Genomic DNA, 19,108 nt, shown 5'->3' with positions numbered 1-19,108 from the left:
TTGGCAAGAACGAGAACATCACTGCTAATGCGGGCACGAACGTTCTGGCAGCACATTTCTTTACTTTTGGAAAGGAAAGCGGCGCATTCTTTTTCGGAGCTGCTGCTGCTGGTGGTGATGATGATTTATTGACATCGCCTTTGAAACGGGCCGTGACAAATAGTCGCCTAGCCTGCTTCAAATGACCACGACGCCATCTATGGGCGACTAGCCCAACTAACCTGAAGAGGTCTGTCGGTGTCATTTATATATCGGCGTGCGCGTTGGTGCGACAGTAGATGAAGAAAGAACTTCGTGTGAGACTGTGAGCAGGCTGCGATCACGTTGATGCTTTTTCTGCATTTTTTTTTCTTTCTTGTTGCCGTCCCTCCTTGCGAGCTCTCCACCAGGATGTGTTCTCATTTCTGCCTATTTTCTGCATTTTCCGTGCGTCGCATGATAGTACACTTCTTTCTCTTTTTTCTTCAAGCTCTATTTACAGTAAATATTCAGCAACTAAACATGCAACTAAACAACTCACCGTTGTTTAGCCACAATTGCTTAGTGTTCCTCAGTAGCTGACCTATATATAAGCAGGACCTTGACGAATCGAGCCTTCGAAGGCACGGACAACAATGAGCAGCCCGTCATTTTCCTCTGTCAACTTGCGAGATTAAAGCTACATCACTCGTCAATTTCTGCGCACTGCAATCGTGGCGAGGCTGCGTGGTAAGCGCATGGGCAGCGCCAATAAAATATATCGATCTAGTTCGAACTGCTAGACATCATAAAGCAGCGTGGAAAAAAAGATATTAATAATATCCCTTATGTCGCGAATTATAATCGACTGTCAAAAAATGCTTGAACTTTACGTGATTTTATGCCAAGGCGCTGGAGATTCCATTGAAAGTAAGTCGAGGTGGTAGAATGCCGCTGTGTATATTCTAATGAGTTTTCATAATTACAGAGTAATTAAATATCTATTTATTGTACAATCAGCCGTGCAACGTTTCTTCGTAATAAGAATTGAATCACCCGCTAGAGTTAGACCATGCACAAGTTAATTATTAGCTACAAGCGCCTCTCGCCCGCCCTCTTTCATTACTAGAAGCAAAAAAAAAAAATCGCAATTGCTACCAAAACCCCCCGCGTCAGGTGTGCCTCCAAACACGTAAGTGCCATTCAATAAAGCGGTCCTCTGTAATTAACGATACATTCCACTGAGAAGTAAAATGGAGGTAGTTGCACAGCCAGAATGTTCAATTTAATCTATACTTAATGTCCGTGGCCCTATTGTTTGCCACCACTGCACAGAAACGGCAATACTAGGTCGTGCTGCGCAAATGTGTGCGCCGTGACTCAACGGGGTAAATAATAATAATAATGAGGACAAAAGCGACAAACATTTCGGAGTATGCATCAAAGTGGTGATCGAGCGTCCTCTGCCTGTGCGGGTACTTGGACGCAAACAGCGACAAATTTTACGCCTTTCGCTGGGAGGTTAACATTTCTATCGCTACACCAAGGCCCGCATTCACACACAAAAAATAATGATAATTTATTTCACTAAAACTGTTCGTGCGAGCAGACGACAGCCAATCGTGCCTTTGGACATGTTAGCAGCTAAGTATCGACATGACTGCGCAGCGCAAAAGACGAGGAGACAAGAAAGGACACAACACAGGCGCGGGCTTCAAGCTTCATTTACGAAACCGCCAGAAATATAAATACTTTAGAGATGAGCGAAAATGAAAGCAAATCTGTTGCATGACGTCACAGTTCCCGTGATGCCCTATCGCAACACAGCCAGATACTTAATTTCGTTTTCGGTGGGAGCAATAGAAGGCACGCTGGTGTAAAGGCCCACGTGTTTTTCGCGGCGCAGTGATGTCGATATTGCATCACCGACTCGCCCACGCTTCCACTTGGCACTTCAGTAGCTAAGGTTGTCAGTCTACGGCAAAGAACGCTTACGAGCGTGATATTCCCCAAATTCGGTCCCATGGACCTTATGCATGACAGAAGAGCTTACGCTCTCACAAAAGAGACTGCGAGAGCTATTTTAAAGAGCAAAGGAGCAGTTATATCTGCTTATCAGACTACCCATCAGTCGCTCATTTGAAGTGAACAGTAATCATTCCCACAATCTACACGCAACGCAGAATACATTCGCGCCATTCCACGAGAAGCGGTCTAGTTTTTTTTCCGATTATATCCGCCGCTATCCTTACGTCCGTTACGTACGTCGTCCGGGATTTATCTAGCGTTATTTAATCCCTTTATTCCTGCAATTAATTGCTTTATTTTCCGCTTATCACCGTGCCCCATCGGCTTCTCGCTTAACCTCTACCTGATTACTAAATATGTCGTTTTAATATGGCCCTCGAAATATTCTACCAGGTGCAGAGCAGCCGGGTACAACAGAGTCGTTCTCGCATCACGCTGCCGGTGGAGCGGCCCAGCCGAATACTTTTCATATATTTTAGTGTGTTATAGCCTCTTAAACAGACACTGTCATGTGTCTTTAATTCCTTTTTGTGACTCTAAAGGACGGAAATTATTTTTTTTTTCTCCACGCCCTCCTACAATGAAATTGATTGACGACGCTTGAGCGGAACAAAACCTGCCCTTTAACCAAAATGCAGAACTGCAGTAGAACGCCCCGCCTCGGAACCGATCGCGTCGACGGTGCCAGCCGAAAGCGTTTGGAGTGCTCCGCTCGTGCCAGGAGAACGAGGAGCCGCATTTCAGAGCACCCGTCGCGCTTGAAGACGAGCAGCTCATAAGAGCCATAATGAACCTTCGCAAAACAAGTTAACAAGCAAAATGAACGGGTCCAACACAGCTGTCGCGTGAGACCAACGATCTCAGCCGTTTTCCTCAAGGACGTTTATAGAAACATTACACGCCTGGATTCTCTGGCAGCGTTCGGGCTCATAAAGCGGCGTGCGAATTGGTGGAGTTCCCGATGTCTACAGACGCGAGTCACAAACTGTGGTGTCGATGTGCACCTCTGGATGAAGTGGCGCCATCAGTGTTATTCTTTCTTTCTTTCTTTCTTTGCCTTAACCCCATTTCCTTTATGTAGGGTAGCAGTAGCCAACCAGGCTCGCGTTTGTTTGAACCCCACGCCTTTCTTCTATCGGGTCTCTCTCTCTCTTTTACTCTCTCTTTCCAGAACCCGCATCAAGCTTCCTCTTCATCAGACGTACAAATTTAGGCTAAGCTCGGTCGAGTAGAGAAGTAAGGGAGCTACTACATGCAGGTAGCGGTTACCGTATACTATAAGGTAGTCAGCCTTTCCAAGGCTATGCCTCCTCACCGTCTCCGTTTGCCAGTACGTGTCCAGAACGATGCAACGGCACTCGCCGACCACGTGGTGGTACCAGAACCAGGCGTCTGGACCGATGGGTTCGCCCGCGATCCCCAGCAACTTCAGCGACTTTCGGCTGTGCCTGAAGAGTAAGGATACTGTCAATGAGGTGAACGCTTTGCCTTATACAGACGAGACAGAAGAAGAGGCCATGTTTAACAATATGTTACTGTAGCCAGAGACGGTACAGGCTTCTCATGTTTCTTGAATATTCATGATGAAGGATGCAAAGTAAATAAATAAATAACGAAAATGTCCACCTGTTTATGCACACGCACAAGCATACGCGCACATACAATGTCATCTAACGTCCGAACTAGAGACAGATTAAGAGCATTGTTGAGGCCTTGTCCCGCAATAACACCCGTAGCGCAATCGAAGGCCACCATGTTATCCGAGGCAGTACATTTCCTTGGTCGCATAAATAGTTATCGTTACCAGAACGCAGCATGCTTGTTTCATAACACGCACTTTTCTAACACAGACTAACATCACTTTATATAGTGTTCGTTCCTAGTTGTACCACAGAGAAACCACGCAGACATTTTGTTCTCTATGCAGCTGACATGGAACACTTTTTCCGAAGGCCCAGATTACGTAATTCATGACATTTGACTTCTTGCTTCTCTCATAGAGGCAGGCTTATGAAGTCGTCAGTGGAGACTCTGACGTCATTGTCTACGCGCCAACACGAACGCACAGTCGGCAGCATTGCAGCGCATGACACATTTATGGTAGATGATTTTGAATGGCAAAACGTCACCTGAAACGCGTTACCACAGCGACAATTGTTCATCTGCACTAATTGCTGTAAGCGCGCGCGGGCGCGTCTGTGTGTGTAGATGCGTGTTTGTGCGTGTGTGTTTATAGGTGGGTACGTAAGCACACGCGCGTTTTAGTTTCCATTGACATGGACTATTCTTTGCGTTTAGCAAATTTCCGGCCATGGAAACGGCATGTTCTTTCTTCTCAGTGTCATTTTATGCGTTACGTGTGTTGGCGTGTCTGCGTAATAAATTCGAGATGGCCGGTTCATAGCAAACCACGTGCCACCACTCTCGAAAAGGCGCAGTTTCTTTCCTTCGTACACACGACTACTCAATGTGCAAGCCTGTACCGACTACCTCGCCGCGTCAATCTTAAATGTAAAAAACGAAAGTATGTTTTATGATACATATTATTCAGAAGGGAAAATAAGGGCTAAAGTGAATTGATGAGTCCACAGCGTAAATGTAAGCGCTGATATTTAAGGACCTCGAAGCAGCTTATAGAAAGTAGCTGGGCGTCGAAGAACTGTTCAGGCCACTCACTTCTTGACGAACGAGTCACCGTACTTCATGAGGGCTCGAATAGCCGTGGGCGCCGTGTAGAACTTGGTGACCTCGTACAGGTCGATGATTTCCCAGAAACGTCCGGGGTCAGGATGGAAAGGCACCCCTTCGAACTGCGCACAGTTTACGTCGTACTCTGAGTTTAACTATGCTGGTAACCCTCTGACAAGCCACAGTAGAACGGAACAGTGCAGCTGCAGCACGTAGGGGTGCGGCAGAATAAATAGCGCTGGTAGATAAGTTCGGATACTGAAGCAGCAGAAGTGCTGCATTTCTCCCAGTTTAACGTGCACTGTCAAGCAGGTAGTTCGTTTATGGTGATAGAACACAAAACCTGACAAACTAGCTGTAGAGTAGAAAGCATGGGAATTGATATGCAGTGCACAGAAATATTAATGCATCCTTGCAGTTGGTGTCAATGCCCCATTGCTTGTTCAGACCACATATCCTGCGAAGGGTTGGCAGTATATATGAAAATAAAACGCAAATACCACGCTAAAACAAATACACCAATGATGGAGGTCTTGTGCAAGTACTTTAAGGGAGGGGGGGAGGGTCATTTTTTTACGGTATTATCTCAAATCGTGTAACAATATTTCGGGTAAACGTACAGCTTGGGAATTAGAGTATGACTACATGCAGTTTCCGACATTACTGACAGTTACTGTGACGTTTCAGAAGCTTGACGGAACCGTAGAAAAGGCGAGGGCAATGAAGGCACGTCATTTTGGAAAGCCGATGATCAAGCTGGAATGCACCGCTGCAAGATATATATTGATAAAGGAATGTAAATTAGGCGAGCGCCTGAGAACTGAATATTACCTCGGTAATTTCGCTAAGGTACAATTATTCACTGTCAAAGCAGGATCCTCAGGCCTATTGTGAGCTCGATAATGACCTTGGAAGGCATAGTTGGCCGTTGTAAGATACTTACATTAAAAGCTCGATAGACTCAAATTACGGCGCCCCCAGCGTTTTTTGGCTGATCAGAATATAATGTCGGGGTAAATTTTCTGCCTCTAGCAGTAGTTCAAGGGGAAGGGGAGGGGGAGAGAACTTGCCTGTCTCCCCCTCTTCCCTTCCCCTTTCCTTAGACAGGTCTAAGATTGTTTTGTCCAAGGTCCGTGCATCATGTTTCTGCGTGCACGAATTTCTGTCATCTCTCGACTGCTTTAGCAAGCTGAAATCGTCGCTGCAAAGTACGGCGCTAAAGAGTCCTCATTCCGAGCGTACTCACGAGCACGCTGGTAGCACCATTGGCGAGCACCCCGTAGACGACGTGCGTGTGTCCCGTGACCCACCCGACGTCAGCCGAGCAGAAGAAGACGTCCTCGGGCCGGTAGTCGAACGTGTAGTAGATGGTGGAGAGCGCGTACAACAGGTAGCCGCCCGTCGTGTGGATCACGCCCTTGGGACGACCCGTCGAACCGCTGCGAAATCGGCGAAGTTGCACGAAAGTACTTGAAGCATTCTGCTTATGCATCTGGAATGTTGGCGCACGAAACGTTCGTTGTATTTGTTTACTTCCTAAGCGATGCGCTTAGGAATTTGGCCCTAGAAATTCTGCTGTGATTTGTAAAGTCAGGAGTGTCGGAACGTTTGTGGGGAATCCAAGAACAATCCAGTTCGCCTACAGCTTACCTGAAGCTCTGTCCTATCCTCTCCTCTGAATCTCTTCCTTCCATTAACTCACAGCTGTATCCAACCGCGCTCCGATTTGGTTAGCCCCCTACCTTTCCCTCAGCACACTCCCTCACCTATCACCTGGTAGCTATGTAACAGATGTATCAGTGCGAGGGCTTTGGACAGCACCATAGCCGGGACCGAATTTTGGGGGATGTTTCCGGCCTTATTAACGGGGAGTGTTACCATGTTTCTCACAGGACTGATTAGTTTCATGACGTCAAAGCACTACCGTCTGGCTTCGCCACTGGCCCGTAGACCGGACCGGCAAGCTTCATATACATTCTAGACAGTTAAATTTCCATGGGCTTCCCTTCCCGCGAATCGCCAGGCTTCTTATTTCATGTCTTTCTCTTCTTTTTTCCTCTTTCTTTTCTCTCTTTCTTTTTTGACACGCTTCATCAGTATATATGGCTGCAACTTTGACCTTCTTATTGCGTTGCAGAGATACAAGGTCGCAACTTCGGCGCGCTTAGGCCTTTACAGAGGCGGCGCGATGTAATAACATTGGTGCACTAGCGTCTCGGCGATCATTGGAAAAAGAAATTGTTCTGTTAAACAAAGCTTGTTGCCATTGTAGGGCATCGCACTTTTATGTTCGGTTTTTCGGGAGCGCAACCTCCCCCTGTAAAGCTGTCTGTCTGGCTCTCACCATGGGTAACGTTGACTTGTAAAAAAGCAAACTTTAAGGGCGAACAGTTTGCTTAGAGTGGCAGCACCGTGCGACAGACCATCCGTTCATTCGTTATTTATTTATTTATTTATTTATTTATTTATTTATTTATTTATTTATTTGTGGTACCGTTCACAGAGAGCGATTCTGCGCACCTCCGGCCAAAGATGATGTCGCCACATGCACACGTTTTAGTTGTCATGTTGGACAGACAGCTCAAGATTAGCACGTTTTAATTACTTCGAGTCCTCGTAGAAAAGGCTGATCAAGCACTGCTGCTCCTTTCACCTACTTTAGGTCAGAGAGTAGGTGGCTTATGAGAGATGAAGGAAAAATTACAGTAGTCGAAGAAATGGGGCAGTTATGCGGGCTATAGAGTGGCGAGAACGTATTGAGTCAGATATGTTACCTCTTCACTGACCGTAGCAGAAATGATGATGATGACGCCGAGCACTTTGCGTCGTCATGGTCATTAATTCCACTGCATAGCAAAAGCCTCTGCCAGACAACGGCGACAGAAATGTGGCAAACTTTTGGGTGTGGAGCGAATATTCGGTCGAAACCGAATATCAAGGGGTGGAGGCGCGGCCACATCGTGACTACAAAGTGGTACTTGCTTACGGTTACTACCCACTGAACTGGTGAAATCAGTCGGCTCATATTTTGCCGAGCTCATCAAACTGCTCTCATCACAGAGTGTACGAGCGAGTGAATTACCTTGCCGAGTACAGCCTATTGAGTGGTCTAAACATAAGAGTCCATGCCAGAAAATATCGTGTACGCTTCCAAGCAATACCCTTCAGGAAGACATGTACGATAGCGCTAGTTCTTTGTACACACTATACGGAGAAAAACGGTGGGGCAACGATTCAACGTGTTACTGCATGAGGTACGCAAGCGGTGAAGTTGGTCGCTTACAGTGAGAAGCACGAACCTCGTGTAGAGAAGGAACAGCGGGTGTTCGGCCTCGACCCAGACGACGTCGCATTCGGTGCTCTGGCGACTCACTTCGTCGTGCCACCACGAGTAGACATCCTCAGTTCCTTCTTGCTGCGTACCGGCAGAAGAAAAAAATAGGAGGGGTAAAAATTTACGGGCCTCTAAGACAGAAGAGGAAAAAAGCAAGGCATGGATGGTAAACACAAGAGCTTTCAGTTTTCTACCTTACACTGGGGAAGAGAAAGCGAGGTGGAAAGAGGTCAGGTTTAAAGAAAGGAAAGGAAAGAAATATAAAGTCATGCGAAGGTTGGTGGTTCGGTTGTCCGGAGCACCAATTTCAGTTGTCCTTAATTCTACATTTCAACAAGGAAAAAGTTGATTTCTCCCCTGCTTTCATTGGCTTCATTGTCTCTTGACTACATGTGGTTATTAATAAACAGGTCGTATTTTTTTCCTGCTGTATTTGTTGCCTACTTTGGCGTAACTCTATGACCATCCCTTGTACGATGCTTATCGCAACGGTATTCACGTATATTGACACGTGTACTTGTCTTTATCGGGCGACACGTTTCACCACCTAACAAATGTTATCGTACAGAGCAGGACGCGCCTGCATGTATCGGAAGTTTCTGGAATGTTATCGATGCTTCCATCCGCTGTCTGTGACCGAACCTTGTGTAATCTGATCGCATGCGTGCGCGACGCGAATGGCGTAGAACTTCGTGGAAGGCACGCGGGTCCCAGCGATTACTCTGGAACATTCGACGACTGATGCATAAAAGCCGACGCGCTTGACTCGCTGATCAGATTTTCGGCGATCGCCGACCGTGTCCACCGCTATCGTTGTGTTATAAGTGTAGCCTGTTTTTGTGGGCACAGGTTCGCCCAATAAAAGTTAGTTTTGTCTTTCACAGTATTGCTACTGTGTTCTTCAATGTCACCACCACGTGACAGCATATAAGCCCCTTTGTATATTTTAATCGCGTGAAGTGTATTGTTGTGTTTTGCCGACCCACCAATGCCTTGTCTATAACCCTCGGTGTAGGCTTCTGCCTGTCTCATTATGGCGCACCTCGCTGTCAAGTCGCACTGCGCTGTATACGCCTACATGTCATAACAAAGTCAACTATCCAGTATCTTGTTTCTCGGAATTCCTCTCGGTTAACATAGGTGTGTTCCATATTTTAGTCTCTTCTTGACAAACATCAAATATTATATTAGTTCTTAAATTTATCGTTAAACTATGAATTCTGTTTATGTATCTTCTTAATTTTTTTTTCGAAGCTTAAACCGCCGGGACTCCCTTTTCGTGAACAAGTCAGATTCTCAACGCAATAACATCGAAGCTCGCAGTGATCTGCCACGTCATGCTTTGTGACGTAGGGCTGCCGTGAACGAAGGTTCCAGGCAACCGCAGCTGCTGCAGCTCTGTCGAGCGGTGTCAGTGGCAAATGGAATGCTGCATGTACACGTGCGCTGCGAATGCTGTCCGATCCTGACTGCACTACAGTCGTGTCACTTTCCTTTGTAAAGTGTTTTGACAGGAGGTATTCACGTCTTTCAATTTACCACCGCTCACAAGGCTGTCAGGCATATTTTCTTTTTCCCGCGAGTCAGCATCGGCACCGAGCCGACCAGGTGTGTTTCATTCTGGAGCTGCATGGTGGAAAAGTATGCGCAGCATTTGCAGATCTTGAGTGCGTGCGCTTATCGCACGATCGAGTGACCTCCGTGGTCATTGGGCGCTGTCGCTATGGCACCAGAAAAGGCGAGCTATCGCAGAATAAAAGGCGGCTTTTACACGAACTCGACAGACACCGGTTCGAGCTGGCTGATCGGCATGAAAACTGGCTACTGGCTCGCTGAGATCCAGTTAAAAACCCGCTGAATACTGAACTGTCTGAGTGGGCGAGCAACGAGGTGTGTCCGGTCTAGTCCTATAGGGTGCCTAGATTTCCTCGCCCGAGTGAGGAAGGAGGTGTGTATTGAGGCACCCTACCTGGTCCGGTCAACCCGCCTGTTTAATACGGGTCCAATCGTTCGACTCGCTCAGAGAGACCGTCCTCGAGTTCGCTGTCCATTTGTGCTGTCCTATGCTGTCGCGTGAGGTAAAATTGTGGTCATGCGAGAATGGTTCAAGGCGAGACAGTGTGATCTCAGTGGACACAATGTCGACTCGGCCCGTAGTCGTCGAGTTCATGTACACTATACCACGGCAACTGTACAATCGGCATCCACACGTGTTAATGAGTCGCCCGGGGTCAAGTAACCCCTACACTCACCAGTGGCGGTGTTTCGTCTTCGCGAGCAAGCTTTACTGGTTGAATGCTGACCTTACTTTCTATACGCAATGAGGGGGCTCAGAAATCAGACCGCGTCATATTAGTGACTCCAGGAAGTGTGTTTCTGCTGATTAATCAAGAAATTATTAAATATTTGAGCGAGCGAGTGAGCGTCCATCGATGGATTGACCAGACAATACGACATAAAATTAACTGATTGAATGGGAATATCGGCAACGCTTGTTATCAACATCTTGCAACAGAAAGTTTATAACAACATTTCTCTGCCATTATTATGCAGCTGTGAAGAAAAATGACACGGGATTTAGCATATTATTAGCGGCCACCTCTAATAAGTAAATGCGTTATGAATAGATCCCACTCGTAGCCTGAACGTTATCGGGATTTTAATTCGCATTTTGGTACAGCATTTGCGAAACACGTCATATCGTTAGGGTGTAACGATCTGTTGCTGTGGCAAGGCACTGAAGCCTATTCACCATATTCGCCTTTGTCGACTATACAGACGGAGAGTTACGAACCGAATACCGAGAAAGATAGTTCAAAGACCTACCCACGCATGTCGTAACGCATGGCGCAGTAAGATCCTCCCTCTCTCTCCAATGTCCTTTCTAATATATATATATATATATATATATATATATATATATATATATATATATATATATATATATATATATATATTATTCGGCTGGTTCTTTTTTCGTTCGTTGCTCCTTTTCTATTTATTTTATTTTTCTGCTGTGCATGTAAAGTACAGACTGCATCAATCGGTATACCACGCCAAATTAATGCACCGTCATCTCGGTCGTTTTTGATGATACTGACTGTAGCCATAATGGTGCTGCTAAAGATAACGCCACCGCCAAAATGTCAAGTATACATCTAGCGACAATATCCGTTGCTCCTTAGTAACTACGCGCGATGTAACTCACTCATTTACACGAATTTAGGGACGGCCACTCAATATCTGTCTCTTGAACTAACGCATCCTGTAGTGCAGCTGGAGAGTTCGCGTTTTCTTTCTTTTTTTTTTTCTGCGAACGGAATATGGCCTTCTTTACGTTACATCCGGTGTCAACGACACAATGAACCGTCGTCCTCGCCGAGATGCCACCCGCCAGTGAAAGTAAAAATAGCCTTTTAAGGCAACAAAAGTGTTTTGAACTCTGCTGCGTACATTTCTCATATTGAGTGACACGTGGTAACGTTGCCCGTGTAAAGTGGAGACGAGCTGTCGGACAGTGGGCGCCGATAATGGACTCACCCGATCCTTATTTGGCGCTCGGTTCTGACTTCTGAGAAGCCATGACGGCGTCACTGCCCGGCTGAAATCGCCACTGCGGTTCAGAACTGCTCTCGGCTGGTTCTCGCAGTGATTAACTTGCTTGAGGAAAGCCCCGCTATTTGAAAGTAACCGAAAACGAGCACTTTGGCCTCGAGAATGACCAAAGGTAGTTGCTGAATCGCGGCTGAAAACTAAAGTCGAGATATACGACTCTACGCTTCATTCCAGGAAGTTCGACTGCTGCGTTAAGTACGGAGGGATGTTAAAGAACATACGGCTAAGTGGAAGTCGGGGACATTCTCTATTTACTTGAGCCGTTCTGATGCGTAAAACTGTGCTTTCCCTAATTTTATCAACGCGTAAAGCAGCCCCCTCCCCCCCCCCCAAATTTTACAGCAAATGTCTCAAAGCCTTGTGATATAGACGTCCTCGGGGATGAAAAATTAAGGTGATTGTTTGCTCTAGCACTGTAAAAAAATCGAAATTTTAAGAAGACAAACGAGAAAAAAAAGATTAATGTAAAACTTTTGCTAACGTCTCTCCCCATGGCCTAAGCACCATACGATGGGCAGCCTCTTATGAAGGATAATTTGATTGCTGTGCAGCTTCCGGCAGCGCGTTTCCAAATGATCTGTAGGTGGGCCTAATGGGTCTGTGCTCTATAAGCTTATCCTCCTTCCTGTTTTTATATGGTCGACCTTTTGGAGACGTTCATGGCAAACGGCTTTCGACCGCCATAGTTTGGCCATAGAAGAAAACATGAAAGTAATTTGCCGTCACCAAACGGTCACCCTCTGCACGACTTATGTAGCATATGCTTAAGTCGTAAAGGAAATCTCGAGATCACAGTCAACGTGATTAAAAAGAAGGAGGTGGAAGACGGGGAAGGGGAATAAGAAAATGACGATGAAGAGGTTGCGGTTTTCGTTGTTGTTGTTTACAGCTGGATTTAACCTCGCAGACGGACATCGGCGACATCTCCAATCGGAGCGTTTTGTTTAAACAAGTGCGCGGCTAAGCGTGCCACAGTGTCAGATAGCGCGAGTGTGCGTCGCCTGCCTCTAACGTTACCAAGCGAGGGCAACAAGAGCTGCTGCTGGGAAATGGGCAATACGAAGTTCAGGTAGGGTGCGTGCATTTAGGCAGGTATACTCTGTACCTGCTGATCATCCGTGGCTGATTAATTCGTTGCGTCATTGGAAATGTTAGAAAAAAAAATATATGTCTACAGAAGAACGGCCGAATCGAGCTTTTTGTAACTTCCCTTTGATAGCATCGCAAAGCAAAAAAAAAAAAAAAGAAGACACAGAAAGAACATTTTTTTTTCTTGCTGTGTCTTCATTATACCGGGCGTTACTGTCATGGTCAAATATGTCGCGGGCTTCTCCGCAACATTAAATTGTTCAAAGGCTGATGTGAAGTCAATCCTTGAAGCTAGTGTGGAGTCCAATTAAGCACCCGACGGCACTCATTTGCAATAATAATAATAATAATAATAATAATAATAATAATAATAATAATAATAATAATAATAATAATAATAATAATAATAATAATAATAATAATAATAATAATAATAATGCACCTCCAAAGCATACGATGTCAACGTGAAGTGATAATTAAGTTATGTGTAATCTTATGCAATGTTTATTTTCATCACCGTAAACGCGAATATTTACCATTCACCATCGGTAGAGGATGAAACTAGAATCATTATCGAGAAGCGGCCTTGATCTCTTCGTCTTTCCCTGCTACAAGGTGTAATCGGTCACGTCTCCCAGGGACATCCGCTAAGGACATGACAATACAGCTCTCCGGCAGTTCAATTTCCATTTTCTGGGTGAAACTCGGCGCTATTCATTACGCTGAACAAAATAGCGACGTCAACTTTTTCCATATGTTAGGCAACGTGTATGAACTCCTCGGATTACAGGCTTAATTCAAACCTTCCATTTCACTCAGTCGTCTCGGTCTTTCGGTTAAAGTTAATTAGTCTATTTTGTAGTAATTCATTATCTAATCACTACCTCGAGTCGCTTTGAAATACATGTATTGTGTCAGTTTCAGAAGCAATTGTGAGGAAAGACTTTACTGCATCTTTCCCAACTGTGAGAACTATTGAGCTCTATTCCTGAAACACCGGTGCGATGCTTGTTGAGGGAGTAATAGTAGTGAGAGGTGCAGAGCGCAGAGAATTACGACCCATATCTGAATAGATTTAAAGATTCTGCGCCTGCTCTCTTCTGTTATGTATCGGTTGCCGTGGAGAGGTCGAGGTAGAGAGTACTTCGGGTACTTCATTCATCTGTATCACAGAACAATAAATAAATAAATAAATAAATAAATAAATAAATAAATAAATAAATAAATAAATAAATAAATAAGTAAATAAATAAATAAATAAATGTAATCGAGGAGCTCGAAAAGCCTTCTTCGCAAGCATTCGTAGACTCCTGTTCATCATTCTTATACAGGTAATGTTTTGAATGCCTTTTTTTTTTCTGTTCGAACGCATTGCTTGTTTTTACATGCTTCTATTCCTTTAAATCCTCCCCCCCCTCCCCATGATATGCTGATGCATGGTCACCTGCTACTAAACCGAAGCTGTCCTGCACAGCCGCGCACTCAAGCCAATAGCTTATGTGGACTGGACTATCATCGCACTTCCTTCTGTGTGTTTGCAGAAAGAAACAGTGTACATGCTACACTCTACTCGACAGAATACACCACCAGAACGAAGTGCTTAACATGCTTATTTCTCGCTTTGAATACTATCATTCGCCCGACGTCAAGCTGGTGGGAAGGAGGTAGGTGGGAAGATAAAACGGTATTTGTACACTCACGATTTCGAGAGATTCTTTCGAATAGCCGTTGAGCAGGTTGCCTCCCGATCGAAGGTCGCTCGACAGAAGGTGGCGCAGGACGATGCACGAATCGACGGCGTGGTTCCTGCGCACACCGGTGCCGAGAGTATATTTACCAAATGAACAGGCACTGCACAATGAGGACAAGGCATTAAAGAAAAAAAAATACAAGCGCTTTACTTGGTTTCTCGGAAATCGTCACTGTCATTCTCACAGCTTCCATCTAACGTTCTAAACGAGCGCCAGTGTTCTAAAGTTTGAAGAAATACGAGAAAGCCAATTGATTCTCCTTAAGACGTTACAGCACATTATTTAGGTTTTAAACGCGCCCTAAACGCAGCACTAAGGTCGAAGCAGCCTCACTTCGAAGTTAAAAAATAAATAAATAAAAGTAAAACGAAGCTTTCGATACATTGACATTATCGCCTATTCCCCGTTTTGCGCAACAAATTTAACCTGCGCTATAATGACAACGCGTTTCGTTTCCGTCTACTGCTACGGGAATAGCGCACGCCGTGAGGTCCCCGTGGTAGCAGTTAGTTGGCCAGTATATTTGTGCCAGTACACTCCAGAGAGGTGCGCGTGGCAAACCAAGAAGAGACTTGGAATGGACAGTGGGCTAATACCGGGGACGTTACAGTCTGAAGCGCGAGTGACTCGGCAGGCACAAAGTGCTCAGTTCAGCTGGAACTAGCTCTGAGTGGCGGCCGCCTGTAAGTAGAACCTTAACGATCGATGGTCGCGCGAAAAGTATTGATGTTCAGGCAAACGTTAGTACGTAATCATTACGAAAATAACCGTCTTCTCTACGAAGCGGGCGCGTACGGCGATTCGTTTGTACTAGGGGTGCGCGAATAATGTTTGAAGTTTCGAATACGAACAGATTATTACGCACGACTCGTGTTCGAAAAGAAACTACTCATTATTTTCGAATGATCAGAAAAAAAAAGAAAACAAATACTAACCAAATAATTCGCAACAGTCGACTGCTAAAATCTTGTTACTGTTCTCCGACCGCTCGTGTCGCAAATCGAAGATTTCAGAGTGTCGCAAATTATCAGTGGCAAGTCAACGACAACACTTTTCGAAGCAATGCAGGAACGAAATGGGGAATGCAAGCTTTGTTTTCAGCTCACTTGACAACACAGGGGCATTGCTTGTGGTTTGACATTTAGTGTTTTTGGTACTCTAGTCATTTAGCAGTTTTATCTGTTAAGCTACAACTAGTCAAATTTTTCTTGCAGAGGGTCTTTTTACATGTCCTTCAGCAACATTATTTTTCTTTCTTCCATAGCTTCTGACCTTTTTCGGCAACTATATTTAAAGCGTTTTTGGAAAGCTAGTGTTACAGCAGCTATTAATTCCCGGAAAGTGCGTCCGCGATCAGGCTCTAAAGATGTTGAAAAGCTATTCGTGCAGTTTTTTAAGTCACAGTAAGTGATCTTTTGCTTAAAACTGATCCGTCGTTCCTGATGGTTAGCTGTCCTTTTTGCACTAATCAGCACAGGTGTGGTACCTAATTATGCCGAAACAAATATTCTTGCTGTAAATATATGCGTCTGCGCTTGATCCTTCGATATTCGTTTCGATAATTACCTATTGCTATGTTTGTTTTCGAAAAGTCTATATTCATTCAACTCTAGCTTGTGCCTTAATTACTTGGACAAAGAGCCGTGTTTGTGGATGAAGTTTCTCTCCCCTTTTCTCTCGCTTTTCCCGCGGCACACGCCAGCCCTGTCAACCCGACTGTTTTCCCCCTTCGAATTCCGAACATACAACGCTAATTTTCGAGGTCGACGCCCTCACTCATTTTTCCTGGACGTCTTGAATGATGCATGGTTATTTCGCTACGTGGCAAAAAAAAAAAAAATAATAATGAGAGAGAGAGAGAAAAAACATAGAATAACAACAGTTACGTCGTACTTCTGTCGGCACAGTACGATCGCTTCGTCGGCGATTGGCTTGAGTAGAATGAGCTTCTTGCCTCTCCAGCTTCCATCTGTTAAGAGAGAGAGATAGAAAAGAAAAGGACAAAAAACAACAACAAGGAACGGATTAGTGTAACAGTGAAGCTACGCTGCTTGCCTTTTTTTTTTGCCGTGCTTACTTCGCGTCAGCTCCCCAGCAAAAAACCCTGTAACGTAGGTCGAGATAAGAAAAATAGAAGCAGGAAACTCGCTAGGGAACTTCGTAAAAAAAATCGTAAGAAAAAAAAAAAACAGAGAGAGAAACGAGTCTCCGTAACCGCCACTCATTCAGCATTCGTGCGGGCACGAGGCGTTTGTTTTCATATTGCTTGGACGACGGCCCCTGGGCGTCTTATTAATCGCTTTCCTCGTTCGTTGGATACATCTCGGTGGCGGCGCACTCGGAGGAAGTAGCGGACTGCTGAGCTGACCTCTCTCAACCGTAATGACGCACATCTCTTTGAGGAGGCCCAAAGGCGGCGACCGAATGCAAAGAGAAGAAAGTAGACGTAGCTCGAGGCGTGTGCTACACCCGTCGTCCTCTGATATATGCCTCTCGCATTCGAAGATGCATTGCGGAAGAGAAGCACAGAAAAAAAAATATGCTCACGTACGGCTCGACGGAAAGCGGGAGCTTAGCGGCTTTCGACTAAGCCGCTTGGAGACGCGCAGCATCGCTGTGCATCGGCGGACAGCTTGGTAGAGAGCGGGATGAATCAAGTCAAATCGAGAGACGCGATTTAGTGCTGGCGAGTCGCACGAAGTGTCATTATCCGTTGGCTTAGTGCGGTTTTGTAAAGGGAGATTTATAACGACGTAACGATGGCGGTGCATTAGCAGCGCGTGCGACGATGCGCCCGTTTTCGGTAGCGCCAGAGACGGCCCGCTAAATATAACGGTTCGCCAATGCAGGCGCTCCGAATGAAAACCGTTGCAGTGCGCTACCTGTACGTGAAACCCCATAGCGCAAATATATATATATATATATCGAGTTGAGTTTTCCCGGGACACCCTGAATCTGAGTTTCCCTGACGACAGGCCGCGCGTCGCTCTAAAGTGCCGAGAATCGAGAGTTGCAGCGTGAGCGTGTCGGCAGGACACCGTAAGGTATTCTGTGGCAGTGCAAGCGGGAACGCGGACACAGTAATGCACTATGTGTCGGCGTTTGCGAGTATTGGTGCCTCGTTGCGTCAGTGTTTCTGCTTGAGCCACTCGAATACCTTTCGAAAATCAAGGACCTATTTTGACGTCAGCGAGTTGTCAATGCCCCGCGGGCCCAGAACTAAAATACTTGAGCGAATAATAGCATCAAATGGGAATCTGGGAGCGGGGCCCTGGATTAGTCTAGAGTATACGCGTTTTCAGTCTGGAGCGACCGGTTCCAATGCGTTGGGGAGTGCGGTGTCGGCAGCGGATGTGTAGAGAAAGCTCTGCGCACGCACGGGGTTGTTGCTCTCGTTTTTTGTTTCTTCTATTAGTGGAGTGATCAAGTCTTTCGCATACGTTCGGCTCTAAGCTCGTGCGTCACGCCAGCTGTCATGAAACTGCATAGTCAGGATGAAGTGTAGCGGATGGAAATTCTGCGGATAAAAATAAACAAAAAAGTAACATGGGATAACTACAGGACCCTGCAGGGTTCATTTAATTTTACACACAGCTGCCACTGAAAGGAGCGATCGGTAATGAGCTGGCTTTTCTGTGCGTTACTATGCTTCATCCAGTGAGCCAGTTTTGAAGAGCGTGCCTTAACCATCCTTATATGGGAACGCATTGCCTTGCCGGTCCGTGGCATCATTTATCTACAATGTCGAAAGCGATTACCTTCGTCAAAGCTGGTCGCGATCAATAAAGGGACAGCGAATTGCAAGCAAGAAACGCGAGTGAATATATAGAGGACGTTTTTTATCTATCGGGGGGTTATAAGCCAACAGCACTCACCGGCGGTGACTAGTATTCTCGACTGAGTGTCGTATATCCTCTGCGCGAGAGACTCGGCCGAGTAACCTGCGAACTGAGACCAAGAGGAGAGAAAACAGAGTCAGGTATGCCGCCACAACTACGCTGAGAATGCGTTACGGGCGCGTTGCGTAACGAAAATTTCGCCGCAGGAGTTTGCTGGGCATTCATCTTAAAGAAAAACAAGCTTCATTATTTTCAGGCTTGGAATTCGTGGAGCGATCGCCCACGCGAAAGCCGTTATTGAGTCCTAAAACATTCCACCTGCACTTGTTCTCAGAGCGGCATGTTCTGCGTAATCATTGCCCGCTTTTGTCCTCCTTTCTAATAGGGCTTTCACAGGGGCTCTTTGGTGTGACATCGGTCTGCTTACCGCGCTGTACTTTTCGCACAAGGGACGACGTAAACGAAGCTGACAAACAGGTGCTCAAGCACTGCGCGCATGTTTGTCCGTTTCGTTTACCTTACACGCCGCGATTGAGTACAGTGGTTACGGCCTTACGCTGCTAAGCGCGAGGTCGCGGGATCAAATCCCCGCCTCGGCGGCCGCATTTCGCTGGGGGATAAATGCGAGAACGCCGTGACTTGGGTGCACGGTTAAGTGAACCCCACGTGGTCGAAATTAATCGGGAGTCTCCTGCTTCGGCGTGCCTCGCAATGATGTCGCGATTCTGGCTCGTAAGGCCGCAGATTTATTATTATTTGTCTACGCTTTCCTTTGCGTGAAAAGTACAGTGCAGTGAACAGATTGA

At 45.9% G+C, this 19,108-nt stretch overlaps 2 protein-coding genes across 2 annotated transcripts in view; one reads left to right on the top strand and one right to left on the bottom strand.

The window, feature by feature from the left end:
• Positions 1–19,108, top strand: part of Elp1 (elongator complex protein 1) — a 230,558-nt gene that overhangs the window by 30,473 nt on the left and 180,977 nt on the right. The gene's annotated exons all lie outside the window — the stretch shown is intronic.
• The window catches only part of LOC142571955 (acetyl-coenzyme A synthetase, cytoplasmic-like), a 57,906-nt gene that overhangs the window by 14,421 nt on the left and 24,377 nt on the right, over positions 1–19,108 (bottom strand). Inside the window, exons 4-10 of the mRNA XM_075680707.1 lie at positions 18,339–18,411; positions 16,357–16,432; positions 14,413–14,518; positions 7,974–8,089; positions 5,921–6,113; positions 4,663–4,796; positions 3,302–3,434 (exon numbers count right to left, since the gene is read on the bottom strand). Of these exons, the coding sequence (XP_075536822.1) occupies positions 3,302–3,434; positions 4,663–4,796; positions 5,921–6,113; positions 7,974–8,089; positions 14,413–14,518; positions 16,357–16,432; positions 18,339–18,411 (831 nt within the window). The remainder of the gene's footprint in view (positions 1–3,301; positions 3,435–4,662; positions 4,797–5,920; positions 6,114–7,973; positions 8,090–14,412; positions 14,519–16,356; positions 16,433–18,338; positions 18,412–19,108) is intronic.

The sequence above is a fragment of the Dermacentor variabilis genome, chromosome 2, assembly GCF_050947875.1.
Source record: "Dermacentor variabilis isolate Ectoservices chromosome 2, ASM5094787v1, whole genome shotgun sequence".
In the NCBI taxonomy this organism is placed as follows: Eukaryota; Metazoa; Arthropoda; class Arachnida; order Ixodida; family Ixodidae; genus Dermacentor; species Dermacentor variabilis.
The sequence above is the reverse complement of the archived record's forward strand: the minus strand, read 5'-3'. Positions and strand labels throughout refer to the sequence as shown.